A 22201-nucleotide genomic window follows, 5' to 3' on the forward strand; every position below is an offset into this window, starting at 1 on the left:
ATATATATATATATATATATATATATATATATATATATATATATATAATAACCAAAATGAAGTTTTATTTGGTCAACTTTACAAGTTAAAGACAAGATTCACATTAGAGAAATCCATAATTCTAATGGTAATCTATTGAAATAAATATTTTTAAAATAGCATCCTGCTCTCCTTCTGATACAATACCGTGTTCCTCCTCCTCTGGTTATTCTTTTACTTTTTATTTTTTGAGATAGATTGTCATTTTAGTTTAAGCTGGCCTAGAACTCACTGTGTAGTCTGGACTTATCTCTTACTCAAGGATCTCCCTGTTTCCTAAGAGGTAGGATTACAAATGTGAGTCACCAAGCTAGGATAATTAATTGTTCTTTTCCTGATTTACACTATTATGAATTTTATCTGTTAAGATTTAAAATATACATTATTGTAGTAACCTTTCACTAAAATTACAAGTGTTATTTTTGTGTTTTGTGACAAGCAAGTAAGATTTTCACAATCATCATTCTATGAGACTATATATTCACATAGTTATAGTAACACACTGCTAGTATATACAAGTGTGTATGTATGTGTATGTGTGTGTGTGCATGTGTATGTTTTCAGTACAGGATAATATTTGCAATGTAATTTGTCTATGTCTTGGGAGAAATGATTTATAGTTAATTACTTACAAGAAAAAAATTAATTTTTATCAAGAAAAGTAAAAGTTAAAACCTCAGTTTTCATGAAACATCTAAAATTCAGTTGTTGCACTAAGGAAAAGCACAGACTATCTGAAACAATCCTGTATAATAAAAGATATTCTGGGGTGTCTCCAACCATGATCCCAAGCTGTACTATAAAGCAACAGTAACAAAAACTGTGTGTTATTTGCTCTGAAACAGTACAGTAAACGAAGGGAATTGAACTGAAGAGGAAAATAAACCCACACAACTACAGACACTTTATTTTTAACAAAGAAGCTAAAATCATACAATGGAAAAAAGCATCTTCAAAAAATGGTGTTGGTCTAACTGGATGACTACATGTAGAAAATGCAAGTAGATCCATATTTATTACCCTACACAAAACTAAAGTCTAAGTGGATCAAAGCCTTTAAAATAAAACCAGACACACTAAACCTGTTAGAAGAGCCTTGACCTCATTGGCACAGGAGACAACTTCCTGAACATGACACCAACAGCACAAGCTCTAAGATCAACAATCAATAAATGGGAGCTCATGAAACTGAAAAGCTTCTGTAAAGCAAAGGACACTATCATCAGAACAAAATGATAGCCTACAGACTAGGAAAAGCTCTTTACCAACCCTACATCCTACAGAGGGATAATATGCAAAATATATAAAGAACTCAATATATTAAACACCAAAAAAAAACCACACATCCCAATTAAAAAATAGGGTACAGAGCTAAAGAGAGAGTTCTTAAGAGAAGAATATAGACTGACAGGGAAACAAGGAAATGCTCAGGGTTCTTAGTCATCAGGGAAACACAAATCAAAAAGACTCTGAGATTTCATCTTACAACCACCAGAATGGCAAGTGATAGCACATGCTGGTGAGGATGTGGAGAAAGGTGATCACTTTCAAATCAGCTGTATTCATAATAAGCCGAATCTGAAAAGAACATAGCTGTCCTTCAACTGAAAAATGGAAAAAGAAACTGTGGTACATTTGCACAATGAAATACTATCAGCTATTAAAAACAAAACAAGGGGATCCAAGATGGCGGCTCTGAGAGGACATTCTTTGGGACGAGCAGTACAGCAGTGACTGCATAGTGACCAACAGACTGAACTCTGGGTCCTAAGACACCAACAATTGTGTTTCCCAGGTAAGAGTTTTCCAGGTAAGAAGCAATTTGGTCTATTATCACGTCACCCAGCAATATCCCAGAATAGTTCCTTGGTCCCAGCAGGCACTCAGTCACCAGCCCAGAGCCATATGCCTGTCTGTTCTGATCACCATCCCGGACTGAACTGTGGGCCCCACAACACCAGAGACTGGGTTTTCCAATCAAGAGAAAACTTCATGGAAAAGGAAGCAATTGGCAGATCATCCAGATAATCCATGGAAAAGGTTCCTGGTTCCAGCAGGCACTCAGTCTCCAGCACAGAGCCACATGTCTGTGCACTTGACTAAACATTCCAGACAGAAATATGGACACCAAAGCACCACAGACTGGGTTTCCACATTGGGAAGAAACCCTTCAGTGAGGAAAACATCAAGTACTATCTCAGGACAGCCAGCAAAACCCCCATCTCCTGAAAAGTTTTCCAGGAAAGTTCCCAGGTTCCTGCAGGCTCCCAGTCTCCAGCGAACTACTCTCCTGCACCTGCTTGTTTACTCACCATCCCAGAATGAACTGTGGGTCCCAAAACATCACAGACTAGGTCTCCCTGTAGGGAGAAAACCCCATGGTGGGAAAAATAAGGCCTGACACCAGGACATCCAGCTAATCTCTGGAAAAGCCCCTACTTTCCAACAAGCTCCAGGCTCTATCTTTGTGCTGAATGCATGAGTGCTGAGTTCACCTGCCACTGATTATCACTTGGGTACTGGAGCGTAGAGCTCCAACCTCAGATCTACAGAAGCCTGGGATCCATGGGATCAGCCCATAAGACACTGATCCTAGGCACAGCCTGTATCCCTACCTAAACTGGCCAAAGAATGACGCTCTCTGGTTCTTCAAGAGGGTTACTCCCAGCAAACCATTCAAGAGCAGCAGCAGCAGCTCACTAAATTCAGAGCAAGAAACCTAGTGGTAGGGCAGCTGTCTCCAGGACTTCTTCTGGTGAGAGGAGAGCCCCTTTGACTACCAGTGACCACAGTTACCACACAAGTCCATACACTTGAAGTGAGCTGTGGAAATTCCTGAAAAGCCCTGCATTAGGTGACCATATCAGAAAAGTTAGGGAGGTATCCTTCAGGTACAACCACTGTCCTGTCAAGGGGATTCTTCCTGCCACAGGATTCCAGCAAGCACCAGAAACTACACCTGAGACAGCCAGATATGTAGAGGCCAGGGTAAAAGCCCAACCAACAAATGCCAAAGAAATATAGCACCCCTAGAACTCAGTTATCCAAGGACAAGTAGCCCTGGATACCCTATCATAAGTGAAATTCAAGAAGATGACTTTACATCTATGCTTACGAAGAGGATAATAGAGGAAAAAATAAAATATTTAAAGAAATAGAGGAAGATAAAGTTAAACAGATTATGGCCATCCATAAATAAATAGAGGATGATGAAGTCAAAGGGATTATGGCCATCGATAAGAAAGATGCAGCCAAACAGTTTGTAGCCTTCAAAGAAGAAATAATTAAATCACTGAAAGAAATAAAAGAAACAAAGGAATGTTCAAACACTGAGGTGATGGAATTGAAGGAAGAGCATGAAAATATAGTCAGACAGTGAAGGAAATCAACAAAATGGTTCAAGATCTGAAGATAAAATTGGAAAAATTAAAGGAAACAAACAGAGGATAACATTGAGAGGAAGAACTTAGGGAAGAAAACAGGAACTAGAGAGCTAAGCATAACCAACAAACTACAAGAGATAAAAGAAAAAATCTCAGATGTGGAAGACAAAGTGGAAAAAAATCTATGTGTCCATCAAAGAAAATGTTAAATCTGAAAAATTCCTGACAGAAACCATTCAGGAAATACAAGACAACATGAAAAGACAAACCTAAGAATAATAAGAATAGAGGGAAAAATAGATTCCTGTCCCCAAGGTCCAGAAAGTATTTTCAACAAAATCATAGAAGAAAATTTCCCATTTCAAAGGAAAGGCCTATAAGCATACAAGAGGCCTACAGAACACCTAATAAATTAGAATAGAAAAGAATACTCCCTTCACATAGTGATTAAAACATAAGTATATAGAACAAAGAAAAAATACTTAAAGCTGCAAGTGAAAAAGACCAAGTAGCATATAATGGCAAACCCATCAGAATCACACCTGACAGAATCTGTAAAGCAAAGACACTCTCATCAGAAGAAAATGACAGCCTACAGATTGGAAAAGAATCTTCAACAACCCTATATCTGACAGAGGGTTAATATGCAGAATATATAAAGAACTCAAGAACGAAAAAGCAACGAATCAATTTATCCAATTAAAAATTGGGTTACAGAGCTAAACAGAGAATTCTCAATGGAGAAATATCGATTGACACAGGAAAAAAATCAAGAAATGTTCAACATCCTTAGTCATCAGGGAAATGCAAATCAAAATAACCCTGAGATTTCACCTTACACTCATCAGAATGTCTAAGATGAAAAACTCAAGTGACAATATATGCTGGACAGGATGTGGAGAAAGTGGAATCCTTCTCCATTGCTAGTGTTAATGTAAAGTTGTACAGTCGCTTTGGAAATCAATCTGGCACATTCTCAGACAATTAGGAATAGTGATTCCTCAAGATCCAGCTATACCACTCCTAGGCATATATCCAAAAGATGCTCAAGTATACAACAAAGACATTTGTTCAACCATGTTTATAGCAGTTCTATTTGTAATAGCCAGAATGTGGAAACCAAAGCAGATGTCCCTCAATTGAGGAATGGATACAGAAATTGTGGTACATTTTCACTGTGGAATACTACTCAGCAATTAAAAACAAGAAAATCACAAAATTTGCAGGCAAATTGTGGGAACTAGAAATTATCATCCCGAGTGAGGTAAGACAGAAGCAGAAAGACACAAATGATTTATACTTACTTATAAGTGGATATTAGCCATATTATATAGGATAAACATACTAAAATCTGTACACCTAAAGAAGCTAAGAAATAAAGAGGACCCCGGGTAAGATGATCAATCCTCATTCAGAAAGGCAAATTGGATGGACATAGGAAGAGTGAGAAAACAGGGAACAGGACAGGAACATACGACAGAGGGCTTCTGAAAGACTCTACCCAGCAGGGTATGGAAGAAGATGCTGAGGTTCATAGACAAACTTTGGGCAGAGTGCAGGGAATCTTATGAAAGTAAGGGAGATAAGACGTGAAGGGGACAGGAGCTCCACAAGGAGAGCAGCAGAACCAAAATATGTGGGCACTATGGTCTTTTCTGAGACTGCTACCCCAACCAAGAAACATGCATGGAGATACGCTAGAACCCCTGCACAGATGTAGCCCATGGCAGCTTAGGATACAAGTGGGTTCCTTAGTAAGGGGAACAGGGGCCGACTCTGACATGAACTCACTACCTGGCCCTTTGATCACCTCCCCCTGATAGGGAAACAGCCTTAGAGGCCATAGAGGAAGACAATGCAGCCAGTCCTGATGAGATCTGATAGGCTAGTGTCAGATGGAAGGGGAGAAGGCCTGCTCCCATCAGTGGACTGGGGAAGGAACAAGGGATAATAAGGTGGAAGGGAGGGATTAGGAGCAGAAGATGGAGGCTGCTACAGCTGGGATACAAAGTGAATAAATTGTAATTAATAAAAAAATTAGAAAAGTAAATTTAAAAATGAAAAACAAAAAAAAGTCATTCTAACTACCCCTTTTTTCATATGATTCTCTGCACTCTGCCAAAGGTTTGGTTATGAGTCTCAGCATCTGCTTTGATACACTGCTAGGTAGAGTCTCTCAGAGGCCCTCTGTGGTAGGCTTCTGTCCTGTTATTGTTCTTTTCTACTTCCCCTGTCCATCTCATTTCTTTCTAAGTGAGGCTTGATCATCTTCTTCTGGGTCCTCTTTCTTGTTTATTGTCTTTAGGTACACATATTTTAGTCTGTGTATCCTATCTTACAAGTCTATACTGTGTGTGTTCTTCTGCTCCTGGGATACCTCACTTAGGATGATCTTTTCTAGATTCCACCATTTGCCTGCAAAGTTCATGATTTCCTTGTTTTTAGTTGCTGAGTAGTATTCCATTGTGTAAAAGTACCACAATTTCTGTATCTATTCCTCCGTTGAGGGACATCTGGGTTGTTTCCAGGATATGGCTACTATGAATAAAGCTTCTACAAACATGGTTGAGCAAATGTCCTTGTTGTGTACTTGAGTATCTTTTGGATATATGCTTAGTAGTGGTATAGGTGGATCTTGAGGAAGCACTATTCCTAATTGTCTAAAAAAGCGCCAGACTGATTTCCAAAGTGGTTGTACAATTTTATATTCCCACTAGCAATGGATGAGGGTTACCAATTCTCTACAACCTCTCCAGCATATGTTGTCACTTGAGTTTTTAACCTTTGCCATTTTGATGGGTATAAGGTGAAATCTCAGGTTCATTTTGATTTGCATCTCTCTGATGGCTAAGGAGGTTGAGCATCTCTTTTGGTGTTTCTTTGCCATCCTATGTTCCTCTACAGATAATTCTCTGTTTAGTTTCATACCACATTTTTTAATTAAATTTCTTGATTTGTTGCTTTTTAATTTTTTAGTAGTTAGTATGACCTAGAGAGGACAGAAGCTCCACAAGGACCAAATATGTCAGGGCACAGGGGCCCTCTATGAGACTGTTTCTCTAACCAAGGACCGTATAAGGATACAACCTAGAAGTCCTGCCCAGATGTAGCACATGGTAGCTCAGTAACTAAGTGGGTGTCCCTAGTAAGGCAAACAGGAACTATTCCTGACATGAACTCAATAACTGGCTCCTTTACCCCCACCCCGAGGGAAGAACAGTCTTTCTAGGCCACAGAGGAGGACATGGCAGCCAGTCCTGAAGGTACCTGATAAGCCAGGGTCAGATGGAAGGGGAGGAGGACCTCCCCTAGCAGTGGACTTGGAAAGGGGCAGGGAGGAGATGAGGGAGGGAGGTGGGTGGGATTGGGAAGGAAAAAGGGAGGGGGTACAGCTGGGATACAAAGTAAATAACCTGTGATTAATATAAAAAATAAAAATTAATAAAAAAGGAAAAAACTTGTAGGCAAATTGATGGAACTAGAGAAGATCATCCTGAGAGAGGTATCCCAGACTCATAAAGCCACTCATGGTGTGTACGGACTTAGAAACTGATATTAGCAATTCAATACAGGATAACCATACTATAATCAACAGACCTAAAGAAGCCAAATAAAAAGGATATCCTAGGGAATATGCTTAATTCTCATTCAGAAGGGCAAACAGAACAGAAAGGAAATAGGGTAGATGCATACCGTTGATGTCCTCTGAAAGACTCCACCCAGCAGGAGATTGAAGCAGAAGCTAAACTCGTAGCCAAACTTTCGGCAGAGCTCAGGGAATCATACGGAAGAGTAAGGGGGATGAAAAGACACCAAGGGGACACGAAGTCCGCAGTGGGATCGACAAGGCCAACAAATCTGGGCCCAAGAGAACCTGCAGAGACTGCTGAATTATCCAAGAACTGTGCATGGAGAGGATCTAGACGCTTTGGCTCAGATGTATACAATAAGGGGCTCATCTCCATGTTGGTACTCTACTAAGGGAAGCAGGGGCTTTCTCTGACATGAACTCTGTTGGCAGCATTTTGGTCACTTCCCCTTGGTTGGGTGGCCTTGTCAGGCCATGAGGCATAGGGTGTAAGCAATCCTAATGAGATTTGATAGGCTGGGGTCAAATGGTAGGTGAGGGGGGGCTCCCCTTTTCTAGGGGAAAAGGATGGGGTTAAGAGGGATAAAGAGTGAGAGATGGATGAGATGAAGGAGGGTGCTATAATTGTGATGTAAATTGAATAAATTTTAAAAAATAAAAATCAGGAATGCTGGATGCTTTAATTTGATAATTCAGTGAACAGTAATTTTGTACTGAAGCAAACAAAAACTGTTAATTAGTATGTATTATCAGAGAATTGTAACAATGTATTTTAGAGCAATGAATTTTAAGTTCTAACTTCAAAGGCTCAACAACAAATTATAATAAAATCTCAAAGCACACCTTTCTTCTGTATAGCCTGTGGTTGCTGGAGAGTACCGTACAGTGTAGTTCATACATTCAAATGCACTCAGTCTCATTTCCTTTGATCCATTAAATGCAGAGGATGTTAATTTCACATCCATATGAATGCATCTGTCTTTTGGATTGGAGATGGGAATTTCAATACAGGTTGTCTCCTAGGATTATGAAAGAAAAAAAAAAGGATGATCAACTATTGTTGTCAAGATAATCATTTTTCTGGGTAGCAAACAGAAAAAAAAAAAACCTGTCATCCAAGGCCATTTGTACTAGTTTTTCCTTTCCTGGTAGCCTACTAAATATATCTTTACTAAATCTTAATCTCCTCTATGTTATCCCCAAATAATCTTGATAAACAATACATATTATAAAATAGCTTTTAATGTCAAGCACTACAGAAAGCCCTAACATAATTAAGTTAAAATGCTTTTCCCAAATAGCATTACCATGATGCCCATTTCCAATGGTTTCTTATGGTAATAACTTAGTGTTGGTCATGATGTTGCATATAATAATTTTCTAGGCAACCTGATGAAAGTTTATAAGACTACTATAGAACTTAGCATTTTAAATTTTTTCCCAGTGGTCAAACAAAAATACATACAGGAGAGAAGTATGGCCAGATAACAAATTTTAACAACCACCTACAGGCCTAACAATTTTCACTAGAAATGGAAAGAAAAAAATGGAAGGAAAACATTTGTGACTGCTCATTTATCTTCCTTTACTAGTCAAATATGTGTCAAACACACACACACACACACACACGAAGTGTTACATAGTTTCTAAGAAGAAAAAATAAAAAAGAAAGAAAACAAACCCCTCCAAATCAAGAAAACAAACAAACATAAACAACAACAACAACAACCTTTAGGCTCTTACTATTTTTTACGTTTTTGATACTTTTTTATTACCACCTTTTATTTCTTTTATTTCTCAATATTAATACTGGGCTAGCAAGTTGGCAAAAGTATTTGATCCTAAGCCTGACAGCCTAGTTCAATCACGAAGACCCATATAGAAAGAGAAAACTGATTCTTACAAGTTCTCAATTCCGCAAGTACACTGTGGTAAATACTCATACTTATACTCATACTCATACACACACACACACACACACACACACACTCACAGAGAGAGAGAGAAAGAGAGAGATAGAACAATTTTAGTCCAGCAGCATGTCTTCTCTGTCAAGGGATGTAAATAGGTCTATGTGATCTGGTGCAATGCAGATATGCTCGGTATTACTGTATGATCTGGCTAGAATACAGACACACCCTTAGTATATATCTTTAATCCCAAACAATGAAAGTAAGATTAGTTTATAAAACAAAGTGTAATGCCAGGTTCATGGGACGCTCAGAGACTACCAGGAGATGACTCGACTTGCAATAGCAAGAGAGCTTTATTACAACAGCGATCAAACTTGGGACCCAAGTCTCACTGATGCAGCAGTAGGGAAGTGCGATCTCGAGCTTGAGTGAGCAGGGTTTTTAAAGGGAAAGACTGCAAGCAGGGTGTTTCCATGACAACAAGCAGGGGGGTACATGTTTCTATGACAGCAAATGGGGGAGGGCACATGGCACATGCCTTGACGTTACAGAATTAGGTAGAAGTTAGAAGGGTGATGTGACCTTCTCTGAGGTACATAATCACAATTTCTTAAGGCATATGATCACAATTGCTATTCTTCTAAACTAAATCTGAAACATTGGGGAGAATTTTCCCAGCTGGTTCCCGCCCGATTCTCATCGATTATTGCCAGGGAGATTGTCTCTATTTTCTATAAAATATTTATTCTGTGATATTTCCTGGAGACTGTTGCTAGGAGAGTTAACTTTGTTTTTTTGCCAAGTGTACATTCTGTGATATTTCCTGGTACCGAATTCAGCTTCCAGTCAAGATGGTTCTTTATTAAAATGGAGTTATATTCAGGCTAATGTAAACTCTTCATTTCCCCCTTTACTTGTGCCTGAAGAGGTCAATCTTGGGCTCTTACAGTCCAAGGTCAACTTCAAACGGGCAGTACTGGGTTCTCATTACCATCAACTATATAGTCCCTAGTCTTTGCCTAATATATCCTAATTTGTAAAGCAAGCATGATCCAAAAATGACCAAAAGCAAAAGATTCTGCCTTTGAGCTGTTATAATTCTGGTTTTGTTCATCCAGTATTACAATACTAGTTTTTGCTCCAGCAGGTCCCCAAGACAATAGGTAATATCATGGAGCCCCCCTTGACCTAACATTTCAGCTTGTTAGGTATTTATTCTGTGATATTTCCTGGAGGTTGTTGCTAGGAGAGTTAACTTTGTTATCTGCCAATGTGTACATTCTGTGCTATTTCCCTGTACCTGAATTCAACTCCCAGTCAAGATGTCTCTTTATTTCAAAATGGAATTATACCCAGGTTAAATTAAACTCTTCAAAAGCAGGTATGTTTAAAATTGATGACTAATTGAGGGTCAGAAAAAATGATGAATCAGAGAAATATTTTACAATATGAATCAGAGATAGGATAGGCCCAATTTTCTCGAGAAAAGGACAGGAAAGAGAAGTTACTTAAGAATCATTGAGGAGTAGTAGTGGTAGGGTAGAGTAGTGTAATTGGAAAAGTATGTGTGGCAGTTTTACCGGGGCAATTTTACAAAGAGAGGCTATAGAGAGAATGAGCCAGAGAATGAGAAGGAGCCAGAAGATTAGAACATATTGCCTGAGTTGGTGTAAGATGAAACAGAGCAATTCAGTGAGAGGTTGAGAGAGAAGCCAGATTGAATCAGTTAGCTTGGAGAGGCTTTTGAGCCAGAACGACTGAGTTGAACCATCAGAAGGAGCTAGAAAAGATGAGTTTATTCAGCAATATGTCTTTGAGGCTGAAAACATTCTAGGCCTAGGTTAGCAGACAGAGTTTGGAAGCTAAAGTGTTCAAGGTCTGAGTTACAGAAGATTAGATTGTACAGAGCCTAGAAGCTGCCAGGTCTAGGTCTAGAGATAATTAGAACAAAGAAAGAAATGTTCTGGCCTCAGCCCAACCTTTGTAATTGTACAGCTTAGCTACAGCTCATTTCATCCCCTCAGCTGAGGAAATAAAAACAACATCCATACAAAAACACACAATGAAAATAAAAGAAAATAATGTATTTAACCTATACACATTTTAAGAACTATACATTAAACTCTGACCTGAACTGGAATAAAATAATAGAATTTAGAATATAAAATTTCTTTTAGAGAATATCATTCCTTTCTCTTTTTTAAATTATTATTATTATCATTAATTCCAATTTACTCAATTTGTATTCCAGCTATGGCCCCCTCCTTGTCTCTCTCCTCCCAATCCTACCCCCCTTCCTCTTCTCCCCATATGCCCCTCCCCTAATACACTGATAGTTGAGGTCTTCCTACCCTTCTACCTGAACCTAACCTATTAGGACTAATCAGGACTGGTTGTATTGTCTTCTTCTGTGGCCTGGCAAGGCTGCAAACACACAGACACACACACACACACACACACACACACACACACACAGGGGAAGATGATCAGAGAGCCTGTCACTGAATTCAGGCCAGAGACAGCCCCTGTTCTCCTTACTAGGGCCTCCACTTGAAGACTGAGTCTATGGGCTACAACTGAGGCTGGTTTTATAGGTCCTCTCCATGCATTGTCCTTGGTTGGGGCCTCATTCTCTTCAGGGACCCCAGAGCTCAGTATTTTTGGCTCTGTTGCTCTCCTTTTGAAGCTCCTGTCCCCTCCAGGTCTTTCTATCTCCCTCTTCTTTCATAAAATTCCATGCATTGTGTCAAAAGTTTGGCTATGAGTCTCAAGCTCTGCTTCAATACCTCCATCAGTAGAGTTTTTCAGAGGTCCTCTGTGGTAGGCTCCTGTTCTGTTCCTTGTCTTCTGCTTCTGATGTCTGTGGAATTTGCCCTTTGGGAATGAAGAGTTAACATCTTCCCTAGGGTCTTCCTCGTTCTTAGCTTCTTTAGGAGTATAGATTTCAGTATGTTTGTCTTATATGTCTAATAACCACTTATGAGTGAGTATATACCATGTGTGTCTTTCTGTTTTTGGGTTACCTCACTCAAGATGGTCTTTTTTCAGTTCCTGCCATTTGCCTGCAAATTTCAGAGCATATCATTCTTAACAACACTTGAACAAAAAAAAATAATTTTGTATGTGTGTATATGTGTGTTCTTGAGTCAAGAATTTGCTCTGAAGCCCAGGTATTCAAAATTCTGTCTCCACTCCTCAAATTCTGGGATTATAATCATATACCATTTTGCCTTACTGGAAATCACTATTACACTTTCTGTTTTCTTTGTGAAATATGATTTGTGCAACAAAAATAAACATTAATTTTGCAAGAAAATTATAATATTCTATGCTCCCCAAATCCTTAAAATTATATAGAATGTGAAGAAGAAAGCCATGAGGCACTAATATTATAGTGTCTCCTTTGCATCCTTGCTATATCAATGGCAATTTGTCTCTACCTAATTTCTTTACTCCTAACTAGTAGGTCTATAAACATTCTCATTCTTTCGGAGATGAGCATTTAGACAAAAACATCTAAATGCTTACTAACACTCCAATCTCTTAGGAATCTCTGGAGTATAACTCTTTGGACTAATTAAAAAAACATGTTTTATTATACTCACAAAATTTAATTTTACTGTTTTGCTACATATCTAAGATGGTAGAAAATTGATCAAACTTTATAACATTTGGTATGTAATTTCATCAAAGTTTTAATAGTATTTTCTTACAAGATCAAATAAAAATCCCATAAGTGACAATTTAAAAGTGTGGTTTCATACAGAAACTCTGGAGTTTAAAAATATGCCAAAATATTATTGAAAGCTTAATTTTCTATCAACAAATATTTTTAAGAACATAATTTAGATATAGTTAGTATGTTTGATGTGTTCAGTATGATAAGTTATTTGGCATTCATCAATCTGTGAGATGATAAACATCTTTTAGTCTATATTTTGGTTATTTGAATAATAACCAAAATACATCATCATTTGAAGCTAATAACATTATTTATAACATTGAATGACTCCAGAGGTCTTAATTCCCAATACTCTGGTGATCAAGGCAGGAAAATTATGAAATTTAAGGGAAGAAGACCTTCCCAACAAGTACTCGTGTCCAAAAATTTTACAATGAAAATTACAACCACAATATGCTTAATGTTTTGTTCACTGTATCACATCATATTCACCATTCATTTTTATGATGGTTTTAAACTTGATGAGTTGAATTTATGTAAGACATTTTTTAAAAGTTTGGAATTTTGGCTGTTATTTGTTTTGCCAGTGGCACAGTGTTTCACTTTGATAAGTTAACTTTTCAAACTCATTCATATTTATAATAAAACATAAACCTTTTGACTGATTTTTTTGAATCTCAAGTAAAATAATAATGAGTGCACATAGAGACTTCTAAAGTTATCTTTCATCTTCACACAAGTTCTTTTATGTTCAAAAACAGAGCATTCCTCTATAAAGTATACATCATTTTTCTCTTCCTTGAACTTAAGAAATATTTTAGCCAATATAATGTATATTTTCAAATTTCTTTATTTTCAGGCATGATTTTACATGGAATAATATATTCATATTCAATGCTTTGAAATATAAAGATACTAAAATATGGAAAATCATCAACAAGGATGATGTGATGCTAGAGTGATGTAGAAATATCCATATAAGATGGGAATAATAATTTAAAATATATATTAAAAGTTGAATTAAATTTTGTGATATAAACCATTTCAAAGGAAAAGGAAATGCATATCTAACAGTTTATAGAAATGTAAGACACTTTCAGTATTGATTTATTTATAATTTTAGTACATTTCTCACAATGAAAATATCACACGTTTAAAAACATTCTTTTTATACATACTATTGGCTAAGCAGCACATGGCATAAAATCGATCATGCCTTTTAAATCTCTCTGAGATTTGGCCATGATGAAATGCACTAGTCACATGACTCTACTCCCACTTATTTTGGTCAAATCCCAATCCTATATGCCTCTTTTCTTAAATGTCTGGGCTCTCTCATTATACATCCTTTCCTGTCAAGCAAAGTTTATTGGCTGGAAATTGGTATTTTTCATCTCCCTTGACATGCTAGATACATCATCTTTCCACTAAATATCTGGGGACCTCACTCATGGAATGACCAAATTGCTAAGAATAAACATGTAGCCAGAAGTCATATTTCTCAGGTACTCTTGCACACTGGTATCTTGTTCTTTCTAATCATTTGTGAGTGATACTATCGTATCATCTAAATAGCAAGGCAATTCAAAAATCAGTATAAATCTTGTTTTAGGTTTGTCCACCTAGCATATAGGATGAAGGAATTATACAATGAGAGGATCTTGGCTCCTAAATTACAAAATGAAGGATATCTGTCACTACTCAGGAATTCTTGTACCAGATTGTTAAAAATTTTAAGTCTTATATTAATAACTTTAAAACCCTGAAGTTTATTGGTAACATAACATAACATAACATAATTTAATATATTTTTAATAAACTTAGTGATTCATGGATAAATAATGCAGAAACACATTTTGTAACATTGAAACAAAATGATATGTTTCTTGGTTAATGACTTTTTATCCAAAAACATGTCAATAGTAATAAAAAAAAAAGAAAAAAAAAACCTTCTGTATCCATTCCTCAGTTGAGGAACATCTTGGTTGTTTCCAGAATCTGATTATTACAATTTAGAGCTGCTACAAACATGGTTGAACAAATGTCCTTGTTGTATACTGGAGCATATTTTAGATACATGTCTAAGAGTGGTATAGCTGGATCTTGAGGTAGCACTATCCCAGATTTTCTGAGAAAGCACCAGATTGATTTCCAAAGTGGTTACACAGTATTACATTCCCCCCAGCAATAGAAGAGGGTTCTGTCATATCCTCTCCAGCATGTGTTGTCACTTGAGCAATTAAGAACAAGGAAATCATGAAATTTGCAGAAAATGATGGGAACTAGAAGAGATCATCCAGAATGAGGCAACCCAGAATTAGAATGACAAACATGGTATATACTCACTTATAAGTGGGATATTAGACATACAGTATGTGATAATCATACTAAAATCTGTTCATCTAAAGAAGCTGTCAAATGGAGGGGGTGCTGTTTCTGACATGAACTCCATTGTTTGCTTTTGGATCCCTTCCTCCTGGCAGGACTGCCTTGCCTGGCTTCAAGGGATGAAGATAAGAACAGTCCTGATGTGACTTGATGTGCTGGGAAGGTTAATGGGGGAGGGGTGCTGAGGAGGCTCCCCTTTTCAGGTGGGAAATGGAGAGGTGAGGGGGAAAGATAGAAAGAGGGGTGATGGGAGAAGGAAAAGGGAGGGGTACTCACAGAATGTAAATTAAATTAATATAAAATTAAAAAAATTAAATTTGAAAACATTACCAAGTCAGTAATAAATGGAACTTTGGGTATTTTGAATGTACTTTGTAATTCAAAGGAACTATAGTTATAATCTATCTTTACGATTTCCTTAAATTGAAAAGTTAGTTACAGTAGTTTGGGACTTGAAAAAGAAGAAGGGAAGCAGCTATAAATGGGAAATGTCAATCTCATTCCTCTGCTGCTCTTATCTGCATGCCACTGTATTTTCACATATCCTGTCAGCATTTATCTTACCCCTATCACATCACAATCCATAATCCAAACTCTAAAAAAGGGCTTACTTTCTGCAATTGTATTAAAATCATAGTATTTCAGGTAATTGTAAACTTGTCACATATTTAACATATACTCCCTATTAGAATAGTTTAAATTGAAGAGATAGGCATTCATAATCTTCTGATCTGACTTTTACTTGTCTTTCTAATGCCAGCATATTTTTCTCAAACATGAATATAGATATGTCAAAATAGTTGTCAGTTTTTTCTTAAAATTTCCAAATTTTTTAAATCTTAAATATTTATTTATTATAAAATACTAAACTTGCTAAAAAAAACACATCAATTAAACACACTCATTTTTATGTGCAACATATAAAGTTTTATTTACACACATTTTCACAAAGTATTTACTGGAGCCACTGAATATATTAAGAGGAAAACATTTTACTCTTACTCTTCCATACATGGTGTACAGGAGTATATTTTATTCTTTTACTTAGAAATTCAAATAAATGGTAAAATTACAAAATAATGCCTAAATACTTTAAATGATCAAAAATACTGTCTTCACATTCAATTGCTATTTACTGGGTATAAAATGTTTTTAACCTTATAGTAAGCAGTACCATACAGACCTTCTACAGTTGTCAGTAGCATAAAGATCTTCATAATACAAATAGTATATGAAGTCCATTTCAGGATAAATTTGATTATTCATGTGTAAACAAAAGGCAGAAATTATGTTAAATATAATAAAAATCTGAGAAGCAGCTGGAAATCAGAGATATCTAACTATCATGAATATACTATTACTGTATTTCATGATCTCAGGTTTAAGCTAAATAATTCTTAAATGATTTAGCAAGCCAATAAATGTGATTGCAAACATGGAGAAGTTATATTTATGTGAAGAAAACAATTTCAGCACACATTTGAAAGTACTAAGAACGATTTATTTCAAGAATAATGCAAAGGCTTGACTGAATATTTTAAAAGTCATTCTATCAAATTACTTTTCATATCTGACAGTTAAAGATTAAAACATTAAGAATGGCCATCCTGCCAAAAGCAATCTACAGATTCAATGCAATTCCCATCAAAATACCAACTCAATTCTTTACAGACCTTGAAAGAAAGATTCTCAGCTTCATATGGAGAAAAAAAAAACCCAGAATCTCCAAAACGATCCTGTACAACAACTGATCCTCTGGAGGTATCTCCATCCCCGACCTCAAGCTGTACTACAGAGCAAGAGTAATAAAAACTGCATGGTCTTAGTATAGAAACAGAAAGGAGGGTCAATGGAACCGAATAGAAGACCCAGAAGTAAACCCACACACCTCTGAATACTTGATTTTTGACAAAGAATCCAAAACCATTCAATGGAAAAAAGACAGCATCTTCAACAAATGGTGCTGGTCCAACTGGATGTCTACATGGAGAAAAATGAAACTAGATCCATATTTATCACCCTGCACAAAACTAAATTCAAAGTGGATCAAAGACCTCAACATAAAACCAGATACTCTAAATCGGTTAGAAGAAAAAGTGGGGAAAAGCCTAGAACTCATTGGCACAGGCGACAACTTCCTGAGCAGAACACCAACAGCACAGGCTCTAAGAACAACAATCAATAAATGGGACCTCGTGAAACTGAAAAGCTTCTGTAAAGCAAAGGACAAAACAACTGCCTACAGACTGGGAAAGGATCTTCTTCAACCCTATATCTGACAGCGGGCTAATATCCAGAATATATAAAGAACTCAAGAAGTTAAAGAGCAACAAATCAAGTAATCCAAATAAAAAATGGGGTACAGAGCTACACAGAGAAAACTTTACAGAAGAATATCAAATGGCAGAGAAACACTTAAATGTTCAACATCCTTAGTCATCAGGGAAATGCAAATCAAAACAACCCTGAGATTTCACCTTACACCCATCAGAATGCCTAAGATGAATAACTCAAGTGACAACACATGCAGGAGAGGATGTGCTCGTGGGAATGTAAACTTGTACAAGCATTTTGAAAATCAGTCTGGTGCTTTCTCAGACAATTAGGAATAGTGCTTCCTCAAGATTCAGCTATACCACTTCTAGGCATATATCCAAAAGATGCTCAAGTATACAACAATGACATCTGCTCAGCCATGTTTGTAGGAGTTTTATTCATAATAGCCAGAATCTGGAAACAGCGCAGATGCCCTTCAGTTGAGGAATGGATACAGAAATTGTGGTACATCTGCACAATGGAATATTACTCAGCCATAAAAAACTAGAAAATCATGAAATTTTCAGGCAAATGGTGGGAACTGGAAAAGAGCATCCTCAGTGAGGTATCCCAGAAACAGAAAGACACACAGGGTACATACTCACTTATAAGTGTATATTAGAAATATAATATAAGATAAACATACTCAAATCTGTACATCTAAGGAAGCTAGTCAAGAAGGAGAACTATGGCCAAGATGCTCAATACCCATTCAGAAAAGCAAAGAGGATGTACATCTGAGGAGGGAGAAAAAAGGGAACAGGACAGGAGCCTACCACAGAGGACTTCTGAAAGGCTCTACCCTGCAGGGTATCAAGGTGGATGCTGAGACTCATAGCCAAACTTTGGGCAGAGTGCAAGGAATCTTTGGAAAGAAGTGGGAGACAGTAAGACCTGGAGAGGACAGGAGTTCCACAAGGATAGCAACAGATCAAAAAAGTTTGGGTACAGGGGTCTTTTTGGAAACTGATACTTCAGCCAAAGACCACTCATGGAGATGGCCTGGAACCCCTGCACCTAGGTAGCCTATGGCATTTCAGTGTCCAAGTGGGTTCCATAGGAATGGGGACAGGGACTGTCTCTGACAGGAACTGATTTGCCTTCATTTTGACCACTTCCCCCTGATGGGGGAGCAGCCTTACCAAGCCACAGAAGAAGACAATGCAGCCACCTGATGATACCTAATAGACTAGAATCAGAGGGAAGAGGAGGAGGACCTCCCATATCTGTGGACTTGGCGAAGGACACGGATGGGGAAGAGGGAGAGTGGGATTGGGAGGAGAGGATGGAGGGAGGTATAGTGGGGATACAAAGTGAATAAACTGTAATTAATAAAAACAAAAATAATTAAATAAAAATTGGCAAAAAATAATAAATCTTTAGAAGACGAAATGAATGAAAATATCCTTTTAAGTAAGTCTCCATGTTGAAACCAATATTAGGCCAAGGAAATGGGTCATTTCCATTCAATGAAATGATTCTAAAATAATCAAGGTAAATAATTTTCCACTTAGAAGATAATGATTTTTCAAGCCAGATTGAATGCATTTTGATATTTTCATAATGTATTTTCTATGCTTCAATAATTATTTATCCAGAAAACAGTTTGGGATATAATCAACCTATTGACTCAAAGTATTTGAAATACTTTCTTACTTCATATTATTAGTAGCTAAACATTTCTATTCTGAGTAATCAGTTGTATGAAAATAACATTTAATTAAGAACAATTTATCTGTATGCTAATAATATGTTGATCATATCTAATTAAAATATCAAAATTAACATCATCTTATTTCACTTAAATCTAGACTACTGATGTTTTAAATTATTAAATCTAGACTCTGATGTTTCAAATTATTAATAAGTTTTAGATACATATTCACTATTACATGAATAATTCAATTATGGAAAGATGATAATTATTACCACCTCAAATCTATGCTAGGACTCCATTATATTTCAAAGAGAACACCTTACTGTGTATATCAGGAAGAATGCATGCTGACATGCTGGAGTCTAGAAAGAACAGTTACACCGTTAGAGCATGTGGAGAATGAAGGAAATAGGGTAAAATTAACTTTACTTAAGAACTCTTGAAATAGGAAGGTAGAACGATAAGTGGGAAAGAAACTATAATACACCATGTAATTGAAAGATAGTTCTCCAAAGCATTTAAAGTCCACAGTGGTTCTGAGTGGCTAATCTCAATATACTCCTTTGATTTTTAAGATTTTGTTTGTTTGTTTTCCAAGATAGGGTTTCTCATGTAGGATTGACTGTCCTGGACTCACTTTGTTGACCAGGCTGGCCTCAAACCCACAGAGATCACCCTGCCTCTGCTTCAGAGATTGATGAAGATCACAAGTGTGCACCACCACCACCCAGATCACTATACTCCTTTGAAATATGTGTTTTAAGGATAGAATCTTAGTGTTTCACAAATGAGTTTATGAACTTTCACTGGGCTATTACCAGAGCAACACAATGAAGTTCAATTGTATCTACAGGAGGTCCAGGAGAGCTGTGAATCTCAAGATGATACCAGATTTTTAAAGTTTTAACCTTTTCATCTGAAAAAAAATAAAAGAAAAACTAAAGAAACAACAAACAAGCACTTTTCAATATAAGCCTCAAAATTCTATACAAATTTGATATTCATAAACATACAATTTTCACACTTTCTTTCCTTTTTCTTTTCTGTTTTTTCTGTTGATTTTTTTGTTTTGTTTTTTTGTTTTTTGTTTTTTGTTTTTCTTGCACTCACTATGTTGCCCGCCATGGGGTCAAGCATTAAATCAAGCATTAATGCTCCAATGAAAAAAATACTATACTTTAGCTTCTAAAACATTCGTAGATTTATACAAAGAAATATCTAAACAGTGCATTGCAATGAAGAACTTCTCATTCCTAGTCATAAAAAAATTTAGATTAAGGACAGGGTCAGGAGTATGAAGTCCAGGTTCTATGGGAGTATTTAAAAATCTTAGAAATTTAACTCAAAGAAAGTTAGAAAGTGGTTTTGGCAAAGTAGTAAGATGATGTTTATGTCAGGATTCTCGATTTTTCATTAGAGCAGAAAATTCTGCCACTGTTGATGCCCACAATCTGGCAACCAAAAACTGAAATTTCATTCTGCCACAAGGTCCCTTCACAGGAAGGTGCTGTCCTTGCACCAAATTCACTTTCTTTTTGTCCAGGTGTTTCTAACTGCGTAGCTTCTCATTTCTGGTTTTGGTTTTTCGATATTGAGATACCTCAGGTTTCTCATGTCAGTGAACTGTATGCACAGTCCCATTAATATTGTTGTATTTAAAATTTTTCAAGAAATGTCATTCTAGATTAAATCACATATGTAATTTACAATTTATTTTGGAAAAAGTTTATCTGTGAATTAGGGGCTCACAATGACAATTATCAGTATCTCTCCTTTCTGAAAATCTTCTCCATGTATACTATTTTGCATGAGATTACAATGTATTTCATTAAAAGGCACAATGTGTGACCTCACGTGACACTAAATGAATACTATACTGTATTACAGATAATTATATTTTTATTGAACTACCTCATTCTGTACTATCTTGTACTGTAGTGTATTGTCTTGTACTCTAGTCTATCCTAATGCCTAGCTATCATAAAGCATAAAAATGAATGGATCTGAGACACATTCTATAAGTTACTGAGTGGAATAAATAGAGGAACCAGAAAAGTTAGTTTTTTGGCTGGCCTGGAACTTTCTATGTAGACCATTTTGGCCTCAAATTAACAAACATCTACCTGTCATTGTTTCCCAAGTGCTGGGGTTAAGTGCATTTACAACCATACTTAGCCAAACACACACACACACACACACACACACACACACACAAAGAGAAAGAGAGAGAGAGAGATTGGGGGTTCTTTTTTCCAGATTTCCATCTTCCTGAAAATCCTATGGGTTTTTATAAAAATCTTACTTTTTTCTGCTTTTCACACAAAATGTAACGTTATCTGTAATATGTAACTACAGTGTGCATGTATGGGCATGTTTGTCTGTGTGTCTGTGTGTGTGTGTGTGTGTATGTACGTGTGTATGTACATGCATGTGTATGGGAAAAGAGGGGGACAGGGTAACTAGAGACAGAGTAAGAGAATAAGAGAGGGCATCAATTTTTTTTTACTTTTATTTTATTTTTAAATATTAAAATTAAATGTTTAATTTAATAAGTAAAAGTTAATAAATAAAAACTTTGTATCCCAGCTGTAGCCTGCTCCCTCATTGCCTCCCAATCCCACCCTCCTTCCCTCATTTCCTCCCTGCCCCTTTCCGAGTCCACTGATAGGGGAGGTCCTCCTCACCTTCCATCTGACCCTGTTTTATCAGGTATCTTCAGGACTGGCTGCAATGTCCACCTCTGTGGCTTAGCAAGGCTGCTCCTCCCTTGTGCAAGGGGGGAGGTCAAATAGCCAGCCATTGAGTTCATGTCAGAAATAGTCCCTGTTCCTCTTACTAGGGGTTTCCACTTAAATACTGAGCTACCATGGGCTACATCCGAGCAGAGGTTCTAGGTTATATCCATACATGGTCCTTGGTTGGAAAAAAAGTCTCATAAAAGACCCCTGTGCCCAGATATATTAGGTCCTTGTGGAGCATCAATTGTCTCTACTTTTTTTTTGAAGAAGAAGAACTGCAATTCAAACTCATTCAATAATAATGTAGGTAAGATGTATTGTATGAGAGAAGTCTTGGTATATTTCTACACTGCTTTGTTGTGTGAATTATGGGTTTCAGGCTCTGATACTCATACAACCCATTTTCCAGGATGCGCATTCTGACTAATTCAGTTCTCTACTATCACATTCTCCTTTGCAATTCCTAAAAGTATGTTTTACAATATTTAAGCTTTAT

The 22201-nt window shown here is 36.8% G+C and overlaps 1 protein-coding gene across 1 annotated transcript in view; it reads right to left on the minus strand.

Annotated features, from left to right (window-relative positions):
• The window catches only part of LOC129677283 (cilia and flagella-associated protein 47-like), a 603052-nt gene that overhangs the window by 185617 nt on the left and 395234 nt on the right, over nucleotides 1-22201 (minus strand). The window contains 2 exon segments of the mRNA XM_055607932.1: nucleotides 7855-8030; nucleotides 19786-19883. Coding sequence (XP_055463907.1) covers nucleotides 7855-8030; nucleotides 19786-19883 — 274 coding nt within the window.

Source organism: Psammomys obesus, unplaced genomic scaffold (genome assembly GCF_907164565.1).
Source record: "Psammomys obesus unplaced genomic scaffold, mPsaObe1.curated_primary_1811, whole genome shotgun sequence".
Classification (NCBI taxonomy): domain Eukaryota; kingdom Metazoa; phylum Chordata; class Mammalia; order Rodentia; family Muridae; genus Psammomys; species Psammomys obesus.